The 25054-nt window shown below is 40.7% G+C and overlaps 2 protein-coding genes across 2 annotated transcripts in view; both read left to right on the top strand.

The window, feature by feature from the left end:
* LOC145453504 (B-cell receptor-associated protein 31-like) overlaps positions 1 to 25054 on the top strand; it is a 457607-nt gene that overhangs the window by 129471 nt on the left and 303082 nt on the right. The window lies entirely within an intron of this gene.
* LOC145454149 (complement component receptor 1-like protein) lies at positions 4035 to 24582 on the top strand. Its single transcript, XM_080332170.1, has 7 exons — positions 4035 to 4274; positions 4343 to 4416; positions 8908 to 9018; positions 15456 to 15540; positions 18857 to 20374; positions 23362 to 23525; positions 24274 to 24582. Exons 1-7 carry the CDS (start codon positions 4220 to 4222, stop codon positions 24469 to 24471), a joined length of 2205 nt encoding a protein of 734 aa, XP_080188296.1. The 5' UTR covers positions 4035 to 4219; the 3' UTR covers positions 24472 to 24582.

The following is a 25054-nucleotide window of genomic DNA, read 5'->3' as shown; positions in this document are numbered from 1 at the left end:
TCAATAGACTGGACAACTTCTAGACCTCTCATTTTCGCTCTAAAGACAACTGCGTAAACTACGTACGGAGCAAAGATTCAATACGATTCATGTTCGCACTTGACTTGACCTGACTCATTCCAATGACTAGAACTCGAGAGATTGCGTAAGCCTAACTGGAAAGGTCAACGAGTTCGGACACATACGCAATTGTTATCTCATAGATTGGGCCTGTCATATTGAATCCAGAAGATCAATTTGAATGGTCTTTGAAGAACTAAGGACAGCAGCCTCGGAACTTCGGTCTCGGAACATCATAGGACATTTTGGCCTTGAAACTGGAGACTGTGACACAACACATACGGCTTACAGTCTATAAGTCTGCTGCGAAATCGCCGTTGGAAAATATACTAATCAATAAATACATGAATAAAAGCCGTAACTTAGTATACTGTTACAAGAAATCATCGAGAAGTAGCATACGCAATCTCATAACCCATTCCGGTATGGTACACTGTCAAAATCAATACAAACAGACGAACACCGAACTTTGAGTAAAATAGATCGAGGAATAGGCTGATCTTATGATCAGATGTTAGCCGACATCGAAAATGAAATAGCTATCGCATTTGACAGGGGATTGTAAGCAAATGGTTTGAAGGCCACAATTTCACAGTGAAATGGACATTGGCGAACATAAAATTATGTGAATATTTGAATGCAAACCGAGAATCTTGGTCAGCTGTTTCATGCGATCATCGAGATATACCATTGGAAATATCATCACCGATCTCGTTATGGAACGCAGACAATAGATTAGCACAGACCGACACCGGCTATTGCGTGAGATCCGCAATGACGTAGGTAGGCTAAGTATCAGAACAGCGCGCATCTCTACCATACTCGACCTCGAAAACGAAATAACTGCCTCAATCATTGAGTGTCAACTTTAAGACTTGGCACCGTGTTCGATACTAAAATCCAGACATACCGTGCGAAAGCTCATGACAGATCTAGGTATGGAACATCGTTGAAATCAATAGAGACCAATAACGGCTTTTGCGTAAATTTGTTGGCGATAAATGAAGAGTCAGCTCTTACTCGACTTTGGAAACGAAATTACCACCCACATAGTTCAGTGACAAACTTAAAACTTGTTACAGCGGTCGATACTAACACTTATCGTGCCAAATGTCATGACCGATCTCGGTATAGAACATCGTCAAAATCAATGGAGACCAATACCGGCTTTTGAGTAAAATCTGTTTGCTTTACTATGTACATGATAGATCAGCACACACTGAACTTCGGAAACGGAATTACTACCATTATCTTTAAGTAGCAAGCCTGAAACTTGGAGCAGTGTTAAATACTACCTTCACGGCATATCATACCAAGTTTCAAGAAATATCATGGTGCGAAACACCGTCAAAATCGACCTATTCCAGCAAAGGTCGACTCAACGCATATTACGGTAACCGAGTTCAGATATAGATACGATTGTTACATCACACCTTCGGGGCGAGCAAGCATATTTGCCCCGGTTGCTCGGCCATTTTACGAATAGGAGAGAGTAAATCACCGTTTCTTTATTGTGCGCGGCTTTGAGAGAATAGATAGTGAAAGCTTGTTATGAGCGCTACCGGGGCAAGCCCCGGCTAGGCATTCACAAAGCGAAAACACAGAAGAGAATTCGATTTTCGCAGAGACTTCGCTACGTATGGGCGTTTGCAAGCGAAAGCACAAGAAGAACGCGGGTTTCGCTGTGATCTCGGTATATATTGATTGCTGTGCGTCTATAAATGGTTAAATTGTTATTGAACAGAATTTTAGGTGGGGCAATGCCCCAGTTGCCCTATAGGACGAGCCGCCACTGCAATGTATGATGATTCCGCATGCGCATCATCGTCGTGCTCTTCCGAGACTTGTCAATGTAACCTTTTTAGTAGGACCCTATATCTAAATCTACGCGATCGACCATCCCAACATGTTGTTTCACCCTCTACTTCACGCAGTACAGCTTTTGTCCCACATCTGTTAGCGGTAATATCCATTTAGTACCCGATGTTTGGGATAGGTCTATATATGCGATCACGTTCACAAGGTTCTGTAAGTTAATAGAGCTCCGCAATTTAGCAATCTATACTGTGCCAATCAGAGATTTCGCAGTTGATGGGTCTACCCGCAGGATCCGTGAGTACGTTCCAATCATGTTCGGTATGGTATGCGAACCTATGGTTCGCGTTCGTAAACGAGCCTTTGAATATAGGCCTGCTGTATGGTTGATATAACCTTTACTATTCTGTTGAGCACCGAACTCTTACGCTAATCTGCGAGCCTTCCCGGAACCCCAAATTTTCGCTGAGCCATGAAAACAATTTACAACATTACAGATCCGTCTACATATTGATTATACTCGTGCACAAAATTGACAGTGTATCAATAGAATGTTAAAAGAATAAAACTATTAATATGCAATTGTGATACCACACCTCATATAATGGGTGTAAATGAGTCAAACAACCAATTCTTATGGAAATATATCCCACAGATGTTGTGAGTTATTTTTTCGTGTACCTCCCTAAGATACCGGCATACAAAATCCATTACACCCCTCGGATGTAACTCTAACGCAGGGGTTCTCAACCGGCATCCCGCAGACGGTTATTTTGCGGCCCGCGACGTCTTTCATTATGAGCGCAATTACTACTGACTCTGTATTATTGCATATTAATTGTATTTGTAATTGAAATTGACTACTCATTCTTAGTTGTGTTTTAGTTTCTTGATATATGCTCGAGTTGATTGATATTGTTTTGAATCGGTATCCGGCTGGACTCTTGTTCGAAGAGATTCCCGTTGTAGCGTAGTACACTTTTAAGAGTGTTTCACTCACCGCGAATGGTTTGAACAGAAACAAGATCATGGAACGGGAAATTAAACTGGGTTTGTAATGTAACTCTGCGTATAAAAATGAATTTGCTTTCCCAGATATAAATGGAAAACCGATGTGTCATATTTGTCGACGAACAGTTGTCGTAACGAAGCGCAGAAGCTTAAAATGATACCACGACAGTTTCTTCTGTATAGTTATACATATCGCGTGATCTTAGAAAACGTTACCAGCTAGGTGTCAAGCCGGAAATCCCTATTTAGAGGCGTTGTAAAAATTGCCGACGACGCTACACACGAATCGTTCAAATAGCTTAGTATATCGCGAATCCCAAGAAATATGCTAGAGAATGTGTTATTTCAGTAAAACTTTAACATACTGTGCGAATATTCGCTGCTTCAGAATCTTAACAGCAAGGACAACATCACCTGACAAATTTCGAAGCTACAGTTATCTGATTCAACCGTCATCAGAAGAGTAACAGCAATTTCAGTGTTCTGAAACACGTTGCCGCGTATAGACTCACTTTAGCCACCTATCATTGGACGAATCCTCCGACTCCACAGACATTGCATAGCTGATTATCTAGGTGCATTTTATCAGAGTGGACATATTTGCAGAGGAAATGCTGGCAGGGAAAACGTGGGGCAGGGGACCATAGCGTAAATCATCAACTTGACCAAGCTGACTTCTGACACAGAACGCGAACGTAAACCTCACGTTCACACCCTCCCTAGTATTGGGTATTTTAACACCAGTTTTCCCACAGCAGGAAGAAGGACAAACGAATGGCTGCAGCTGATGGTTCTTGTAAAACTGCCAAATTATAATGACTGAAATCGCCTTTATATTTCCTCTTTACTTTACCCATCGACACGATAACATGATTTGAGTGTCTGTAACGTGCTCATAAAGTTAAATTAGTCTTGAGAGAAGTTAATTCATATGACACTGACAAATGAAAAGAGTTGCATGTGGTATCAGACTGTGAAATTTATAAATAAATACCATGATCGAGAGCAAATCTTGTAGGCATGCACGAATCAACTCGGCATAGCTCAGACGAGACTAATTCCACTTATCACTTTTTATATCCGCTACAGTCAATCATTTTGCTTGTCGCAGTAAAGTATTATTGCGAACAGGCGCGACTATTGAAAACTGCGATTCGCCGCCGGTCAATGCGGTATCGTATACTAAAGAGCTCTTAGTTTTTATGGTATCAAGTTCGCAATTAAGCTGACGCGTTCGCATTCTATGCCTTTGGCATCGGCCTATAATAACATTTCCCAAGTTATTGAACAGACAGAGACAAGTGCAGTTTGTTAATGTGACACCGTGGTCAGGATGATACTAACGACTGTGATCTTCCACCTGGTTTTAACTTTCCACTTGAGCGAAGGTTTGCATCCATCCATCAGTTTGATGTCAATGAAAGACGTATACTATAAAGATTGCATATATTCATAGCTTTGAAGTGCCCTGTATGCCAAGGTACGCCCGAGAAATGCAAAAAGACGCCACCACAGACATGCGAAGGAGAGGTACGAATCCTTTTATTACTTCTGATGTGGACGAGCAACCGGTTTATCAAATGAAGCCTGATAATACATCCTTGAGGGACGGATTTTGTAGGGATGGTGTGAACGTGAGGTTCACGTTCGCGTTCTGTGTGTGAACCTCGGAAATTCAGAGGTTCGCGTTCACAACAGAACCTTGGTAGGTTCTGCACTGTGAACCTTTTTCATATACTACAATTTTCACTTCATTACAACACCGTTAGTTCAAATTTATTGCATTTCAACTGCAGGCCACTCTATATGCATGGCGCTATAGGCATAAAAAAATCATCACTAAACGAGCATGTACCTTGACAATCTCAAAAGTTTTACTTGCTTTGTTGCAAAAGTTTGCTCGAAATATCCAACTTTCCGTTTGTAAATATTTATTTACTCTCTACTGCGAGCTTGACCCACAATCACAAAACATCACGATCGAAATAAGCTACGTAGGCCTAGTCAGCGAATGATGCTTATTCCATTAATCAATCTAGCAGGCGTATGGGGTCAATCTTTACATCATATGTTTACTGGATCATTAAAACCAAATCGGTGCGATTGAGGCGTTGGCTACTGCTGTATAACTTGTTAACGGGGTAATATCGAGAGCAAGTATAGAAACCCGTTTCACACTCTGCTCAATATCAATGTAGCAATACTCAGACGCCGAATACATTTTCCGAACTGTCATACGAAAAAGGTGACTCGAGTCTGACTTGAGTTATATCATGACTCGACTCATTCCAACCCTGCTACAAGGCTATAATCTGCATCTTCCTTGCCCGACGGCATATGCACATCATGTAGCCTACTCATGGTATGGTATGCATATACGCAGATCGTGTGTGTGTATATCATGAGTCGGTGTATATGCCGCAAGAACATCAAAGACAAAAATAAACTACGTCCCTTCCTTCCCTTATATTCCCTGGTAAGTCCTCGTCAAAATTGTTGGCAAAGCGACGGAAGATATTGATTGTATGAGATTATTATATCATTTGATTGCCCCAGTTGATACATTTGGCGGCGTTTAAAACGTCAATATGTATTTCAGCTTTGTGACGTAATGCTGCCCGAATCGTCGCTAGGTATCGTGTACATTAATATAGGCTATCATTTCATTGAAGGATAGGTTGGAATTAGCAATATGACGTCCCGTGACGTCATGAGGTTCACGTTCGTGTTCAGACAGAACCTTTCAAAAAGGTTCGCGTTCACACGAACCAGAACCTTTTAGAGGTTCACACCATCCCTAGGATTTTGCTTCGTGTCGGTGAAATTGTGACCAAAATATAAAGATTGTGAGATTCAGTCCATTCAATGTGATGTTACATATTTAGCAGATTCGCTTCAAATTTGCTTGTAAAACCTTGCAAAGTTTATAACGAGCATATATTCTTAATAAGCGTAAATTCATGTTGTAGCTATGGGGCCGTTTAATGCAGGCGTCTGGGACATTTACGTCATATTTCCCTACATTTTTTAATTTTGATACCAAGGAGCCTTACAGCAATTTCAATCAAATATGATGCCATCATGGAAGATTCGTGACGTCATGGTGATACGAAACGGTAGTTCACTATACATGAGATTCGTCGTGTGCACCATATTTCTGTGTAAAGAGTTAAGTAATATTACGATTACAGCCGATTTTGAGCCGATACTGATAACCCTGATATATTCAGCCAATATTCAAAATATAGGACATCAATCCATCATTTATTTGTCACACCAGCGAAAATCCGGTACGGACCAGGATGACGACGAGGGGCCGCAAGGCCATAATACACAGTCGCCACCTGTTGGAGTATACTGTATACACATTCCAAGGTGAAGACGTATTTCCAAAACTCTCCAGCCTTTATTTGCTTTACAGTCATTCCTATGGTTGGACGACTGGACGTGGCATAAACTAGAAAAACTGCATCTGTTTGTGCACCTGAAAGCTGGAACCTATAAGAAATATGTCAGTCGCAAATGATAGTTTTGACTCGCTACTATAATGCTGTGACGTTAGGAAAATTGCTGATATTTTTTTTCTCTAATGGCCAATACCGATATTTCTTTCAAAGTTGGATATCAACTCGATGTTATCGGTGAACCGATACTTAATCTGTCGGTCCTTAATTATGACACCCTCTCCTACAAAGCCGGTTTGCCGACACTTGAGCATGTTACACAATAAAAAACGACAGTTGAGCACGCGACAGTTGCATGCGACTTAATAGCCCCAAAAGAAAACGTAATCCTTACACCCAAAATTCAACTCGTACCCAAACCCTAACTACAACCCTGAACGATCTAACATCAAATATAACCATAACCTAACTCACGGTGGATATTATTTTCTTTATGGCTCACTCGCCACTTGGACTGCTTTGGAGCGAACGTGTGTTTATTTTCGTAAGCGACGTCGTGACAGTAGCCAGCTTTGTCTGTTTTTGTTGATCTGTTCATTTATTGGTTATTTACTGGAGTAATTGGTCTTGCCAGGATATTACCAGCAATTTTTCAACAATATTTTATCAAGATATTTGTCCACTTGATCGTCCTGCTTCGTACCAGTAGAGAATGGAGATCTAGAGTCAGCCTACTCAAATCACTTTATTCATAAGTCTCTACTTTGAGACGACACTAACCTTAAACATTACATCAAACTGTATGCTCATGCCTAGGTGTCGCCTGCCCAAATGTCACATGCTTCTATGTCCTTTGTCTGCGGACCAATCAAGCCCAAACTGGTCTGACTTCGTGGGGTCGCGGTGCGATCAGTACAAGTCACTACCGATAAAAACACACAAATCCACTTTCCCAACAGTTCGAAATTCGATTGTTGTGCTCTGGTAACGGCGATCACTCGCTTTGACTATGAGTTATATCTAAAGTACTGATATAACCAAATGAACTCGAAATTTTTTGTCTGTGAGGGGCTGATGTTGTTGGCCTAATTCTACGCGGCGGATAGTTTACCACGATATCAGATCTTAGTTCTAATGAAATGTGAGCATAGGTATGGCCCTATTTTCCCTAACACGATGCATACACTCTGACCAATACTTACTAAGCCAGAAACTCGTGCATGAAGAGCCGTTGTCCATTAATCAAACCCTAGTGACAGCACTATCACACCACAAGTTATGGTCACGCCACTAATAAATGTATTGTATACGCTACTCTGCATAAATGTATTGCATACTCTGCAAATGGCGGCACGAATGTTTGTTTCTCTTTGAAAATCATACCGAATATTACAATAGATTTTAATTCGTGAGAATCGTACTGCTTGGATTCGTCAACTTCACCATCCCCGAGAGTCATAAGTAGGGCAAGGTTTTGTTGCAGTCGAATCCGTGGAAAGTTGCATTTATTTTTCCTAAAAGATACAGTAAAAAATTGCGTTTATTTTTCACAAAGTTGCGCTAAATAGCTACATTTATTGACAAGTTACCTAAGATTATCAGGGCATGTGACACTCCAATCGATCCGTATCCAAGGCACTGTAGCAAAACTCAATCTCAGTGTTGGCGATTTCAATAAAATCAATTGCCTGGACGATTTGACCCAGTGAAACTATAATTTTTGGCGGTCTAACCTGAAGTTAGTTCAAATCAGAAAGGACCTCGAATTTAAACGAAAATGAAATAATCAAGCGATCTATTTACATACAGTGCAAATTATTTGCAGTGAAAAGTCAGTTGCCATTGAAAATCGAAAATACTTGCTGAAATGCGCATGAAAAATCGAAAAAAGTTGCAAAATGCTTCATAAAAACTTGAAAAAGTTACAAAAAGTTGCATGAAAAGAGTGGAGAAAAGTTGCAAAAAGTTGCAATATAAGAATCTTTCAATCAGCTTAAAACACCGCACTATATAACTTCTGAGTATTTAGGAAGCTGCCGGAAGCTGTAAAAAAGTTGCCAATGTTGCAGAAACTTGCCCTAGTCATAAGACACAATCAAAAGAGCGTTATATAGGCTTCCGCCAGCTGATTTAATGAGTAGGTATTCTCAGTGTCTTGGAGAATCATACCACAATATATAAATGTATACTTACCGCTCCTCTGTTGACCCATCGACATTGAAACGAGCAATCCGCTCTGTGTGTAAACAAATGATCTGGAGGCACAATTCTAGATGTGCTTCCCGTGTATTATGAATCCTGGAACGCATATGGACGATCATAAATTCATATACTATATATTATGCAACATGTGTCCGAACTGCAAATGGTGGTGGCGGAGAGTAATTTTTGTTTTCTTCTCGGCAATGTATAGGTCAATTCCTTTGCCTAAGTGTTGGAGGATTAGCTGGGCCCCTCCTCGCAATGTGCTCCATGTAAGCGATTTCTTACAAAAGCCTACAACTTGACAGATACGAAACCATAACGATGAATATCGACCTGGTGTAAATGACCATTTTATAGTCGAAAAGCACCATGAATATCACAAACAACGACTACTGAATCATTTCATTAACAGAATCAGGTGTGCCAGACGACCTACTTCTATCGACCAGATGGGTATCCACGTGTGAATAAGAGGTGCCGGCTAAAATCGACCTGTGAAAAGGAAAATGCAACTATATATAGCGTAAGATGCATAAAATTGTTTAGTTGCTATTACGACTGGAATATATAATGTAGACGTTTATATTAGGGATGGTATGAACCTCTGAAAGGCTCAGGTTCGTGTGAACGCGAACCTTTTTGAAAGGTTCTGTGTGAACACGAACGTGAACCTATTACGTTATGTGACGTCATATTGCTAATTCCAACCTTACATTTCAGCGAAGTGATTTATTATTGTACACGATCTAGCGACGATTCAGGCCACATTTCGCCACAATGCTGAAGTACATCTTGACTTTTGAAACGTCGCCAAATGTATCAACTGGGGCAATCAAATGATATAATAATCCCAGAAAATCAATATCTTCAGCCGCTTTGAAAACAATTTCAACAAGGACTTACTATTGCTACATTGATATAGAGCAGAGTGTAAAACAGGTATATATACTTGCTAACGATATTACATCATTAACAAGCTATACAGTAGCCGGTAGCTATGCCACACTGGATCACCGACATCACGCCATCGTTGGAATTATTTCCCTCCCGCCACTTGCAACTGTCGCTTAAGAGTTCCATTTTGGCTGCGTCCATGGCTACTGTATATATACCTACGCAATCCACCGTAATTGTGTCTATATACGCACTCTAGGCGAAAAGAGTGTGTATGCTCGCGCACAACATGTAACACAAAAACTGGACTTACATCAGAATTATACCGCGGTCATATGATATGATGCTTGACAATTCAGATTCAGCACAAACGGAGTATGACGGAACACAGTAAATTTTTACTCAATTACAAATAGAAGTTATAGTCATTATTAACCTGTACATTAATATTACCAATTACCATAGTTGGGATCAAGTCACTACCTTCGAGTCACGAGTCATCTCAAGTCATTGCACATTTAGAGTCAAGTCAAGTCAAGTCAATCGATGTTCGAAGGTGACTCGAGTCAAGTCATTCAGTCAGTCGTTTTTTGGAGTTGGCTCGAGTCAAGTCAAGTCAAGTCACAATTCAAGCCAAATTGAATTTTTGAAGCATGAGTAAAGATTCAAAGTCATTACACTTTGTTAGCTGTGTGTGAAAGACAGACTAACAAGCCATTTATCTTGAATCAAATAACGAATATAAAGTTCAATATACAATTAAACATGCAAAAAGGCGCTGTATCGCGCACGCACAAGTAAACTGCTAATAAAATACGCGAGTAACTACAAAGCTACATGCTACAGTCTGTTATTATCAGCCAAAATAAAAGATCGAATACGATAGCCCGAGAAGTTGAAACAAATTCACGTGGTACAAATACCCATCCACACATCCGTGAGAATATAAACGCATTAACTATATTCGTTTGATTTACATCATACAAGAACGTTGGTAAAGGTCAGCACTGCGCAATGTAAGCACTGAGCAACTCGGACTTCTTTGAATGGCGGTCACGGCAAGGAACGCGTACGCGTACGACTCGCGAGGCTATCCACGAAGGTATTCTTGCCTACGCGGACGACCTCGCCTTGCTTGCCCCGAATACCGCGTCGGCACAGCGCCTCATCAACCAACTAGAGGCCGCCGCCGCTTTTATTGGCCTCCAGATCAATGCCAAGAAGACTGAGGTTCTGGCCATACCAGCTCTGCCGGAGAACGCGACACCAATTCAACTGGGAGAAGTCAGGCTCAAGAATGTCAAGAGTTTTATATACCTCGGTATTGACGTCGCGGACTCTGGAAAAGCACTGAAGGCGAGGCGAGCAAAGGCCTGGGGCGCGGCAAGACGGCTACATTGCCTCTTCCACTCAATTGCCTCACCCCAACTCAAGACCCGCATTTTCCGTGCCACTGTCGAGCAGGTTCTTCTTTCCGGAATAGAAGCACTCACGCTGACAGAAAAGCTGGCTAAGACACTCAACGCCAACTACGATGCACTCCTCCGCAACGCACTCGGCATCCACCACTCGGAGCACATATCCACCAATGCTCTGCGCAAACTCACAAAAACAGTCCCATGCCGTTTGCTGGCTGCTGAACGACGCTTACGCTTAATCGGTCATCTAGTGCGGCATCAAGACGATCAACCAGCCGCCGCCATCATCAACCATATTCCGACGGAGCCATGGCGAAGAGGTGGCTGGAATAGAACCACATGGCGCTCAACAATAGAGACCGAGCTAGCGCAACGCGGGCTATCGCTGGAAGACGCCCACGACCGCCCACGCTGGAGGCGCTTGATAAGGGCCCAAAACTGATATCTTGATGTTCCTTTGTTTCCTGTTTTCTTTTGCCCTTTTATTTAATTGAAAGCCGATATATATATATATAAGCACTGAGCAGTATACGAAACAGAGATCCTTTGCCATTAGATTAATCTGCTGCCGTGGTTCCAAACCTGTGGTGCGCATTTTTTGAAACCGTCGTCGTCGTGGGTACGGGCAATCCGACAAGTGAGGGCCTGCAGGGAAGAGATCTAGTCGTAAATATTTGGATTCCTACCTAACCCAATTCCGTTTTAATATGTTTGACCACGAGAATTCCAAATGGATCTACTGTAGAAATCATCTACTGCGCCTTAAAATGGACTGTTTATTTTCTGTTTCGCTGTCTTCGGCAGCTCAGCACTGTGGAAACATTTGACCGCCTTCGGCGCGCGTAACTTATGTCTGTGGTACGTGAGAAATGCATGAAACCTCGGTTGGGAACCACTGATCTACTACTGCTACTACGACAACGTAATCTGAGATCATTTCGTTTGCGGTCACTTTATTTGTGATATAAAAATGGAGGATCAGTGAAACATACAATCAGTGAATGACTGGTTGCTCTCACAAGTGACATCGCCAACAATCCGAAGATACAGTTATTTAATCGATCCCCGATTGTTTGACGACTTGAATTTGACTCGTAAGTTTTGCTCCGAGTCACGAGCCAATCTACATTTGTGAAGCGCCGAGTATGGTCAAGTCAAGTCAAGTCATTTTTGCAAAGTGACACGAGTCAAATCAAGTCATACGAAAAAGTTGAATTGAGTCATCCCAACACTGCACATTACAAATATATAAACCTAAAAGGGTAGCTTATTCAATTGGCTGCTTTTTATTTCATGTCCCATCGGCGTTTTAACGATTCGTAGGACTATTCTACGATAGGTATTCACAATTGAAGGAAGGCATGGAAAATACATGTACTTGTTCGGCTATTATTGATCGCGGTTACATTCATAATATCAAGGACATCAGAAAAAGAAGATATTTACCGACGCTACTTCGTACCACACTGTCAGTGCGCGAATTGGTTTATTGATAGAGCATTATTTCACTGTGCTACGACTGTCAAATTATTATGCCAACAATGGATGATGCAAATTAATTCGTGGCTCACTTCGTATTATTTCACTATACGATGTCAATGTACGAGGAACGTGTTCTGACATTATTATTATTTGGATTTTGGATTATCCGAATCAGTGTGATTATAGCATGCGATTCATACCAGTTGATATAAATTCTGAGCTGTTAATGATGAACTGTGCAAACGCAAGCGAGGTTTGGCTCATCTGCGCTATACACCTCTTCTTTAGTCCTATATTTTTAAACAATTAGTATCTAAATTACGTAACATCGGTAGAAAAATACCAATATTCATTGAAAGTTTTCATGACTTTTCTGGATTCTTCCTGACGGCCGATGTGTCACTTGCTTCGCCTGCTGACTGCACGGCACTGTCTACAGCTGAACCAGTGGCGGCTCTTCCTATAGGACATCTGGGGCATTGGCCCAGAGGTGATCAAAGTAGTCAAGAAAGCTACTCAAGTAGAAGTAGAAATACTTCTTACAAAAGCCATCTAAAACTAATTGAAGTAGAAGTAGAATTGAGTGACTTTAAAACTGCTCAAGTAAGTAACTAGACCCATATTATAAGGCCCCTAGCTCAGCCGAAGAGCAATACGGAGAAGTTGTGTCGGATACGGCACTTCGCGCGATTAGTATATAAGTTGATTAAAAATATGGCAGATCGTTAAAATGCCATATAGTGTATAGCTTTATTTTCGGAAAATATGAAGCATTACTACACTTGTTTTCATACTTCAACATGTATGTTCTCCAGATAAAAGAACTGAAACTAAAATTTTAACTCAACGTATAGTACTAGTAATTGAAAGAAAAATACAAATACTACTTCTAAAAAGCGTCTTTTGTCCAGAAATTTTCAACGGTGGTCTGCTAAAACAAGTCTAACGTTAAAAAAGTCAAAGTCCGCTTTTCCAGATTAGGACACGTCATGGGCTGCTAGGTAAAATATGTAATTGCTAGATTGCGAAACAACAGTTTCAAGCGTTATGGGGGCCAACTTACTGTGATGAAATTTTGATGTAGGCGACAATGCGGTGTGAATGGAACCATGCAACCCGGTATCTAAATTATATTTAGCGATACTTTCGTTTAAACATATTTGTCACTCCATATGTACTATGCGCCAGGCGCTACGAAAACTCTTGGTATTACATGACTTTTATGAAAACTAAATGTTGGTACTTCGTGAAAACAGTCCCGAAATTTCTTAGGCTATCATTCTTATTAGGGGATTAAACTACTTCTACTTTACAAACTTAAAATAGCGAAAAGTAAGTAAGTAGCTCAAAAATATTATGAAGTAGAAATAACGAAAAACAGATCTGCTTGAGTAAGTAACAGAAGTAGAGGAAAACTACTTGAGTTATTAAAGTCGAGTGTGGTAATGGTAATATTTATTTAATTTTATGTTTTCTTATGTCGATTTGTCGTGAACTTACAGCCTTTGAGCCATTTGCTAACAATCCGCATTGTCAAGTGCGATAGATAATTAGTTTCCGAAGTCGACTAACAGCTGATGACTTGATCAGGCATTACCTCAATATTTTAGGCATAATTCGCTGTAGGTCTGCATTGACTTTGACGTTGTTTCATACCGAAATTAGAGATGAGTTTGCGTGCATATCGATGATGTCATCTAACAGTGTTCTAAGTAGGTAGTTGTATCAGGTTATTATCATTTTCTTCAATTCAAAACACCACAAAAATGCGATACAATGAAAATATATGAAGGTGTCGAAACGGCTTGGAGTAGTCTTGGAAATCAGACACCCGCATTGGCCTAGGCGAAGTAGAGAAGAGGCATGCACATGCACACTACACACTACACATATTCGGTAATATGTTTTCCAGCATCGATTTCGCAGCAGAATTACTGAGACAGTAAGTGGTATGTGTTATGTCACAGTCTCCATTGCTAAGTACGAGAGTGTGCGCGCGTGTATTGTCCGCGAACTGAAGCGTCTGGTCTGTGACGCCGGAATAAACCATTGTGAGTTGAGATGTTATCAAGACAACAAACATAGCGCGCACCCATTGCCCCACCACCCGATATGGTCACGTGCCGCCACTGAGCTGAACTATTTTTCATTTTGTTAATTTTGATGCTCCCCGATATGTAGGGTCTCTACACCCATAATTTTCCACCTCGCCAAATTTGGCCTCCATATAGTGAGAGCTTCGAAATATAGAGCTGACATGGAGCTATGCTCATCTACTGATTCATTCTCCCATAACAGTGATGGAAATGCATCTGAAAACTGATTTACAAGTAGTAATTTCCATGCTCTATGCAAAAGAGAGCTGCAGAAGATTACAATTAAAACACAAATCTCGATACACATAGAACAGTTAAATATCTGGGCATTATATTTGTTGATAAGGTCAATTTCACATCTTATCAACCACACAGCAACTGCAATAGGGCGTGGTGTCGGGGCTGTTTATCGCCTTCACAATGTAATTCCACACCACGCTTTCAAATCAGTCTGACATACTTTGATTCACTGTTATCCTATTTAAGTGGTCTTAGTTTGGGATCCACTCCAATAAAACATCTGCAGGAACGGCGAGTCTTGCCAAATCGATCCATCCGAATCCTTTGTCACGAATCTAGATATGCAAATTGTAATAGGATGTGTAGTAGCGGTAACATATACAAAGTGGAGGTTATTTTCAAATTTGAGGTCTCGGAATGTATCAACTTGATGATCTATCACTATATTTTGATAATCTGTTTGACATACCTTCGAATCAATGTTCCCTGTAAGCTGCGCACTTGCGCGATTGTGCAGTGCTGACACGGTCTCTGCGCACAGAAAATGTAAGCTGGGCAGTGGTCACAGAAAATCCGAAATGATGACAAGGCACCGCGCAGTGAGTCGGTGAGTGCGCGCAAACTCGTGAAAAATTAGAGGGAACATTGCTTTGAATACTCCATACCAACATTAGGCAAGATTTTAGTAGCTTATCTTTGTTTGTACTGTCATTACCAGGCCTGTCTTCGATGACGTAAGTTGGTGTGAGATTATGGATTATGCACTATAGTCTATTAAACAGGCCTATAATAAACCAGCATTTCATGAATTGTATTTTATTGTATCACAGAAAAAATTCGACAGGAGGGACAGGGAGAGGCGCATATGTTGCTGTAATCGCTTTAATTGCAACTCCGGGAAACACTTTTGCCGAGGTAATACACATTGTATGGGTAGAAGTCTTATAGAATAGATCCTATATAAATTAGAAACAATAGTCCTCCGGAATTTGATTAAAAAACAATTGGTGATGGTCAGGTATAAGACGAAAGGACATTTTCGATATGTTTCAAAACTACTGGCCCCTAAACCAACTTCAGCCATCAAAATGAAGGCAACCCATCCAAACACTACGCCATCGTTCACAAAATAAAGGAGAAATGAAAGCAGAAATGAATATACCTTAGAAATAGGGATGCTGTGAACCTCTGCAAGGTTCAGGTGCATATGAACGTGAACCTTTTTTAACGGTTCTGTGGGAACCTATGACGTCGCTCGACGTCTTATTGCTAATTCCAACCCTACATTTCAGTGAAGTGACATATTTATGCACACGATGCCTAGCGACGACTCAAGACACATTTTGCCACAAGGCTGAAGTACAGACTGACTTTTTGAACGTCACCAAACGTATCAACTGCTGGTACAATCAGATAATATAATAATCCCATAAAGTCAATATCTTCCGTCACATTGCCATTTCAACGAGGACTGGAAAGGAAATATAAGCTGAACAAACAATGTATTCGACGTCTGGCTGACTATTGCTACATTGATACTGAGCAAAGTATAAAAGAGGTTTCTATACTTGCTTCTGAGATCTGATATTACCCCATTAACAAGTAGCCAACAGCTCAAATGCACGGATTTGGTTTTAATGATACAATAAACTTAAAAAAATAAGATCCCTCCTTACGCCTGTTCGATTTTTTTACATTGGACAGCTTATTCTTCATCACTTTCATTGATTGCTTGAATACACATCATTCGCTTACTACCTATCAGTGTTGGGATCAAGTCAATACCTTCGAGTTACGAGTCATCTCGAGTCATTGCAGATTTGGACTCGAGTCAAGTCAATTCAATCGATTTTCAAATGTGACTCGAGTCAAGTCAAGTCACTTGTTTTTGGAGGCGACTCGAGTCAAGTCGAGTCAAGTCAAGTCACGAGTTAAGTCACAATTCAAGACAAATTGAATTTTCGAAGTATGAGTGATGATTCAAAATCATTACATTTTGCTAGCTGTGTGAAAGACAGATTAATTATTCATTTATCTCAATTAAATAACGAATATGTAGTTAAATATACAGGCATAAAGACGGTGTATCCCTCACGCACACGTAGAACTGCTAATAAAGTACGTGAGTAACTGTACAGCTACATACTATAGTTCTTATCAGCCAAAATATAGGACCTACTACGAAGCTTCGGGAAGTTGAAACAAATTGTTAAGGTACAATAGCCTACACTACCCATCTACACATCCGCGAGAATATAAACGCACACAATATATTCGTTCGATTTAAATCATACAAGAGGATTGGTAAATGTGAGCACTGTGCAACGTAAGCATTGAGCCGTCTAAGAAACAGAGACACATTGCTATTTAGATAAATTTTCTACTTTGCGGTCAGTTTATTTGTGATCTAACAATGGAGGGCCCTTGCAACGTACAATCAGTGAATGACTGGTTGTTCTCACAAGTGACGCCGGCGTATCTCGAACAATCTGAGCATACACAAGATACAGTGATTTATTCGACACCACTTACTGAATGACTTGAAATTGACTCGTAAATTTTGATCCGAGCCACGATTCAATACACATTTTTGATGCTCCGAGTCTAGTCAAGTCAAGTCATTTTTTCAAAGTGTCTCGGGTCAAGTCAAGTCATACGAAAAAGTTGACTCGAGTCTGACTCGAGTCAAGTCATGACTCGAGTCATCCCAACACCGCTACCTATATGTAGCGTATTTCGCACTTGGTGTTGTGTGAACTGTGATTACGCTTCAAGCTCACAGAGAGTCACGAAATATTCACAAACGGAATGCTGGATATTTCGAGCAAACTTTTATAACAAACCAAGCTAAATTGTTAAAATTGACAAGGTGCATGCTCGTTTAATGTTGTTTTTTAGGCTGCCAGCGCCATGCACAAACTGGCCCGCAGTTGAAATGAAAAGACTTCCACAAAAAGATGCTGTAACGACGTGAAAAATTGTAATATAGGAAAAAAGGTTTACAGTGCAGAACCAACCAAGGTTCGTTTGTGTACATGCACTACTAAATTTACGAGGTTCACACAAAGAACGCGAAAGTGAACCTCAAGTTCACACCATCCCTACTTGACGGCATAGCTTCTCGAATAGTATTGCAAGTGGACAAGACCTAGTTGCTAGAGATGGTTCGAAAGTTCTGTTTATGTCCATGTTATGTATATGCAAATGTCAATATTTCAGAAGCTGGTGTTCGCAAACGAACCTTGAAAGGTTCTTCAGTCTACTGCACACCAGTGGTTCTCGACCGCCGGTCCGCGGGCCGGTGCATGTCCGTGGTAAGTTTCCTGTCGGTCCACCACATATTTTAGAATTTAAATGTCAATTTCAAAATTAAAAAAGATGGGCGCTTGTCCATTAGAAAGCTCATGGTCTACTTTGGTCATTCGTCACAATGATGCAAGAGTTATATGGAACTGTTTATAAGTAGGCTACGCCCTACAACTAGTTTTCGTTATATGTGAAACCTATGGAGACCATTAAGCAAACTTCGTTTAATTACGAAAGTGCAATTAAGCGACACTTTGCAGTATAATAGAAGCTATAGTAAATATAGTAAAGCAACATTTCTTTCAAAGAATACCGAAAAATCACAAGCACGTTAGTGATGGTCTTTACCATAGGACTTTGCGAGCTTCACCTTACAGAAACCTCAATAAAACCACAAATAAATATAGCATCAAAAAGGTATCAATAAGTTTTCAATATTTCATAGAAGTCGCAGGCATTTGTGTGATTAAATTTAGAGTGAATTTTGGATTTTGAAGGTTCACCGGTTCGCGACGTCAAAAAGGTCGAGAACCACTGCACCACTGCTCTACACTGTGAATGTTCTGATAACGAGGCAGAATTTGAACATACTATCTTTGATCAGTATTTCTTGGATGTCCATTTTCTATAACCCTCTGTATCAAAATGACAGGAAAAAAAGAAACATGAGCAAAAGACCGAGATGAACTTAGCATACTCGAAGTTTAACCGATTCTCGATATTTTTTGCTTGAGATATCACATTGCCGTTTGTGATTATTATATTGACTCTCCGCCATCATCGCTACATACCTGGCCATGATCCAATATTTCATCATTGTGGAAGCAGCCCATAATATCAAAGTACTCTACTGCCGCACAAACTATATGCTTCACCGCTAACAACTTGACTGAAGTTGACTGATACTGCACGCTATTCCTTTTAGGCACAGTTCCAACACTATGCCAGAGATTATCAACAATAAGAAATGTGAAAGGAACTTTCAATTGTTTTACCAACAAGAAGCTCAATGCGGGTAGTGTATGCACGTTGACATGCGCGAAAGGATACGAATTGGATAAAAACGTGTTTGAATGCATATCCGACGACGAGACCGAAAGAGACAGGAAGCCGCGATGGGAGCCGGGACTGGCAAACTGTCAGTTGATTGTGAAATGCCCCTTTTTTAGGGTTGCAAATGGGAAGAAAACTTGCACGAACCCTTCCCCTCACCCGCAAAGAGTGCCTTTCAGACATACGGGAACGAAGTGCAATATAACATGTGGAAAGGGCTTTACGCGAGACGGTCCAGAAGTTGTCGAATGTGCACGGCAGGATGACAAGGGAGTATGGACGCAAAAACCGAAGTGCGTTGTTGATCCAGACTGTACTGAATTTGCGACAGATCCTAATAGAATAGACGAGTGCACTAATGGCGAGAAGGTTGGAAGCGACTGTTCTTTTGCCTGTATAGAATCTTATGAGCTCGATGGAGTGGAAGCAATCCAGTGCGTCAGTAATGACGGTAGCCCACGCTGGACCGACGACCCTCCAACATGCAAGCTGAAAATCACCTGTCAACCAGAAAGATTCGATATAGAAAACGGCAGAGTATCATGCAACGACACAAATGCGGAATACAGTGTGTGCGAGTTTACGTGTGACGAAGGTTACGATTTGTCTGGTACCAGAAGCAACACTGTAGAAACACAATGCGTGGGTAACAGAAACCGTGTGGGTAGGTGGACTCGTAGGGCACCCATATGCGTGCAAATCCGTTGCAACCCCCCGCACGCCGACCCCAGTAACGGCGCAGTGTCGTGCACGAACAGTAATATATTCAAAAGCCGATGTGACTTTCAGTGTAACGATGGATACGCCCTGGTTGAAAGGAATCGCATTACTTCTGAATGCCGAGAAGATGGGAATGGTGACGAAGTAGGGGAGTGGTCCCATTCGGCTCCTACTTGCGGAAAAGACACTTGCGCAGACATATTCGGCTCGGAAGCCAATGGAGTGATAAGATACAGCGACGGACTCAATGTAGGAACCATCATGACTCTTACATGTAATGCCAGATACTCCACAAAGGATAACAAAGCTGCGGAATGCCTACCCATTAATAGGTCTATAGGGAGAGGCGAGCCGTATTGGAACGTTACCGAGGACGTATGCTGCGTGTCCTGCGGTAAAAACCAGGAAATCCTGGTCGTCTCGTTGATTGACAAGACGGCAGCGCGGAATGAAGAGCATTGGGTTACAATATCGCAGTGGCAGTCCGAGTTTATGACTTCTATGTATGAGGACGGGTACAACATCAGATATTCTGTTGTGCTATACGACGATGGCATTGATGAAACGAACTCTATTCCCGAAGTCTACATCGGTGGTGTCGACGGCCGTGATACGCTGTTTGAGTTACTCCGTGACAAAATTCAAGGCAACCCGCAAGTCGGAGGCACAAGTGAGTGGGCACACGCTGTTTCGTATGTTGTAAAGATAAGGTAGCAATCACTTCGGTTGGACAAATTGAAGTTAGCAATACACCTGTGAATGTCCGAACATTCCCGATGTGAAATCACAATTTCGATAACATGGCTTTTGAATTCAAACTTCTTGCAGCTATGCAATGTGGCAATCAGAAAAGCCGAATAAAATGGCCTGATCTACCATCACTCGTTTTTGTTGCCTAATGGCATCATCAAAGTACCATGTAGTCCAATGGTTACAAACTCATATATAATATTGATCGGTACTATATGAGTTATATTTTGATACTACCTTCCTTGAACGTAAGTGATAAGTATACTGTTGATAAACATAAGAATAGTATATTGACGCTTTTCACTATTCTTATACCATCACAAGCCACCTATTGGCTATGCCACTGGTTAGGACAGAGCATAGACATAGTTCAATGTACTCAACAATATTTTGCAATAAATATAGGTCGTCCCATGAATGAGAGACGCGCATTAGCAGAAAGACAAAAAGAGTCAACGGTTGTAGCCTACCATTGAATCATATTCAAACGATTGTAATTTCAACTCCGTAATCAGTGTCATACCAGCTATACAGCTAACACAATGATGTATGCATAGGAATATACATGCTAAATAATGCGCAATGAGGCAATTAAGTATTGAATAGCAAGCTCCAGCATCCGTAAATAACTTTTCTATACACAAACAGGAAATTCATTTTATAGTGTTTGAGTCTAATTCGTTACTGTTCAAAGGTTCGGATAAAACAGTGTATTAAAAATGTTTTCCTTTGATATAGGCCTACATTGTTGATACGTTATTACCTGCTCTATAAACAGATAAAAGTGCCATATTTATGATGGTCTTTCAGCTTCATGCGTTGCTGTTCAAATGTTTATACGCAGAACCGCGTATCAAAATGTTTACAGTACATTGCTGGCACCAAACATAATTTGACCTGGCCTCAAGCTATTCACAATAATCCGATCTCGTGGCACTCATGGCAAGTCGACGTGATTCATGTATTTCAAGATCTTGTTCTACCTTTCGGCATCAATTACCGTGCTAATCAGTAATCTAGTCAGGGCATGGTATATTAGTATGGTATGGAATGAAATTTCGGTATGGATTATGGAAATGTGCAAGTTGGTATGAAACGTTTTCTCCATACTTCCATACTTTTTCCATACTCTGACAGTTTTCTGACAGTTCTGCCAGAACCATGACAATGATTCTTTTTTCGATTTGTCAAATTGATTGCATACCTCAAAAATCGCTCACTGTCTGCTTATCTCTGATAAAAGAATGGGCACCATCAAGTTGGCTAGATAATCGAGAAAATTAGTGTGACCCACAGATTGGCGTGGGAAATGTACATTTGATCCGATGTCGCAAAATGATTGTAGTGATGTAGACTTATATCGTATGATATATTCTGATGCAATGGTTTCCAAACGGTGGGGAATCACCCATGCAATTGTGGGGAATTTAGAGGGCTCTGGTAGGGAATAGACTCACTTGTAAAACAATTCTTTATATGATTAATCTCGTTTATTAAACGTCTGTATGAAATGCCGATCGTATGTCTAATATTTCGTAACTCATTTGCAATTCAGCAATTCGTATTATTATCAGTGCCTTCAATTAGCAAGAATCAACTGGACAGCGGCACGCGATCTCCCGCATATAGGTTGCTATTCATTCTTCTGCGAAATGGTGTGGTTGAAATCATCTGATTCGTTTTAATGAGAGTTCATACATATGCATATGTATTTACGGGAGATCACGGACTCGCTAATTGATAGCATAGCCGGAATCGTTACAGATTAAATGATATTTTATTTCTTTTCGAGTTATAGTAGCGTTCGGAAGTGTAGCTTATGGCGGCTTATCTACCATACGCATAAGTTCGTCAACACCAGGAACTTTATCTGACCCATGCATTATTCGGCATTAACACATGTAAATTGATGCTACCTCGGTACATTTGGAGAAATTCCTAACCCTTCCCTTTTTTGGTCGGCTTACTTACATATACATTTTATGGATGCACAGCATTGCGTCTAATGTTATCAGTTCACTGCTCATCAATTTTATTGCGTGCTGCTCAATTCTGGGGGCCTCAACTTTCACCAAATAGCAAGTCTTTACCAAACAAAGTCTTAGCAAATTTTATTGGAAGAGCAATTTTAAAGGGTGCAAATATAGATTTCAGGTTGTGGGGAATAAGGAAAAATGGTTGGGACCCAATCTTATAATTTGACAATATCTTTATTTTATGTAATTTTTCAGATGATATTACTGCTAGAAGGGCGTTACCACACTAGATTTACATGTCATAAGATTCTGTTGCGATTTCCAAATAATCCCGTGTGTATATATTATACGTGCTGCGTCGATGATTAGGAAACGTACATTGCTGGCGACACATAATATAAAGAACCTGGGGATATTATTGATGTATCAGGGCTGTTTAAATGGATAATTTAATCCAAAATAATTAGAATATAAACGCCGGAATATTTCCACTTATCAAAAATAGAATATCACTTGAGAGGTAAGGCAAGTAGCGAAAGTATGGAAAAAGTATCAAATATGGTATGAAAGAATGTTGTTATGGTATTGAAAATTTTCAAGTATGGTATGGGACGATTGTGGCGGGTATGGAGTATGGGAAATTCCAATTCCATTCCATTCCATACCATACCGTACCACTCCCCGCATGGTACTCAGTAAGTCATTCCTGAATATGACTATTTCAAACTTGTACGTGTATGTATTCATTAATCTTTGTCGTGATAAGCTAGCGGCATTTAATCATTTCAACAGGCCGGCTCTTTGGTTTCTAGGACCTGTCCACATCACCCATATTGAAAGCGATTGACCATCCCAACATTTTGTACTACTACAATCTAGTTTCACTCTACCTTAACATCCCGTACACGTTAAATTCCATACTATTTTGCAGGTTCAGATACTGAAATGGCACTCGGGTACGTACGGGACAGATTTTTCAAAAACTATAACAGAGAGCTAGAGCCATATCTGTATGTCGTGAAGAGAAATGGCCCGGTAACAGATACCTCTGAAAGGATTGCCCGTGAAATTTCTAATATTGGAGACGGAGTGAATGTAAGTATAGAATATCTGCGTATATATTGTTGACCATGTCGAATAAATGATTAAAAATGCGTAGACGGTGTCAAACACACGAGTACGCATTATCATTAGAATAACTCCGCGCCCATTCGAGCTATGGGCTCGCATCTCGTTTCGGGGTGTACTGTACTATACTTTGGTGGACAGGCACCTCAGCGGCGTGATTTAGTTTACGAGTCAGGTTCCAAACTGATTTGGCTTGACCTCGGTCAACCGGGATACTTTGTATGTGCATGTGCACTCACATATACATCGAATCAAGCGAGACTGCACCATAAACTGAGTGCACAATTGTAGGTTTATGCTCTATTTATTCAAGTGGTTATGATTTGGGACTACTTCCACTCTTACCCCACAGTTTCAGTTTTTTTAGGCGACAGTAGGGCTGGGATACCCGGTTTTTTACTTATTATGTGAATTGATACATTCATTTGTACTTGTGTACTGACGATGACTACTTCTTCACCATCTCTGACCTACATACATTCTATAAAAATCGGGGCTATTAAATATATGAAAATTTAAAATATTAATAGTTATGTGAGTACGCTGCCACGTTTTCTGTTTCTCTTATTGTGATAGATCGCAACCTAAATGAGGTTAGCCTTTTGATCATCTGCTGACGGACTTACAAATCAAATGTTCTATTCAAAGAATAATGAGTCGGTAGCAATCATTGTAACCTTCCGACCATCCATCCGATTTACCGCTATATTTTCAGATACTCGCAGTGGGTGTCGGGCAGTACACATCCGAGCCAGCAGCTTACGCAGATCTCACCAAGATTTCGCAGAGCAGAGAAAACTCATTTTTGACCAGTGACGATGATGCACGTGATCCTTTTCAAAGAGCTGATACCATCTCCATTAATTTCAGTTGTAACATAGCGGATAGAGGCAAGAGTTGTCCACTACGGTAGATGAGAAGAGTTACTTTGCCTGTTGTGCATTTTTCGTGCGAATTGCGGGCTTGTTTGATATCTTCTTGTAGATATGCTACTGCAGTCCGTTAACACGATCGATTCATGTGACTCTTGTGTTTATTTATAATGGTTTCGAATTTATTTCAGATAGCCAGAGCAAAGGTTTGAAACTTAGAGATCGATTTTTTGGTAATTAAAGTGGGACCATGCTGCGTTATCTAACCATGCCACCATGGAGCATTGCGGTTATTCGCGGAGGTGTCGTATTCTGGCCGACCTGTTGTCATGTCGAGCTCGAGCATTTGCCTACTGACCGTACTCAGAATCATATCGCAGAGACAAATCCTACTTTCCCACTACGTACATACCCTCTAACGTCCCTACGAGCAAGTATCATTTGCCTTGAAATACTGTGTTTGATTTATAGCGTGGTGTAAGTCTGAGAGAGGTTCTGGCTAGGGATGGTATGAGCGCGGGGTTCACGTTCGCGTTCTGTACGTGAACCTTGGAAATTTAGAGGTTCACGTTCACAAACGAACCTTGGTAGGTTCTGCACAGTGAACCTTTTTCATACATTACA

The sequence above is a fragment of the Botryllus schlosseri genome, chromosome 13 (assembly GCF_051294905.1).
Source record: "Botryllus schlosseri isolate E-star chromosome 13, Bs_hap1, whole genome shotgun sequence".
Lineage (NCBI taxonomy): Eukaryota > Metazoa > Chordata > Ascidiacea > Stolidobranchia > Styelidae > Botryllus > Botryllus schlosseri.
This window is presented reverse-complemented; position numbering and strand designations above follow the sequence as displayed.

What these genes read in the sequence shown, in the direction of transcription:
- LOC145454149 (XM_080332170.1), top strand. Translation starts at nt 4,220, where the DNA reads ATGATACTAACGACTGTGATCTTCCACCTGGTTTTAACTTTCCACTTG. An exon ending in CGGGAAACACTTTTGCCGAG is followed by an intron (nt 15,541 to 18,856) that starts GTAATACACATT and finishes TATTCCTTTTAG; the next exon opens with GCACAGTTCCAACACTATGC. An exon ending in CCCGCAAGTCGGAGGCACAA is followed by an intron (nt 20,375 to 23,361) that starts GTGAGTGGGCAC and finishes ACTATTTTGCAG; the next exon opens with GTTCAGATACTGAAATGGCA.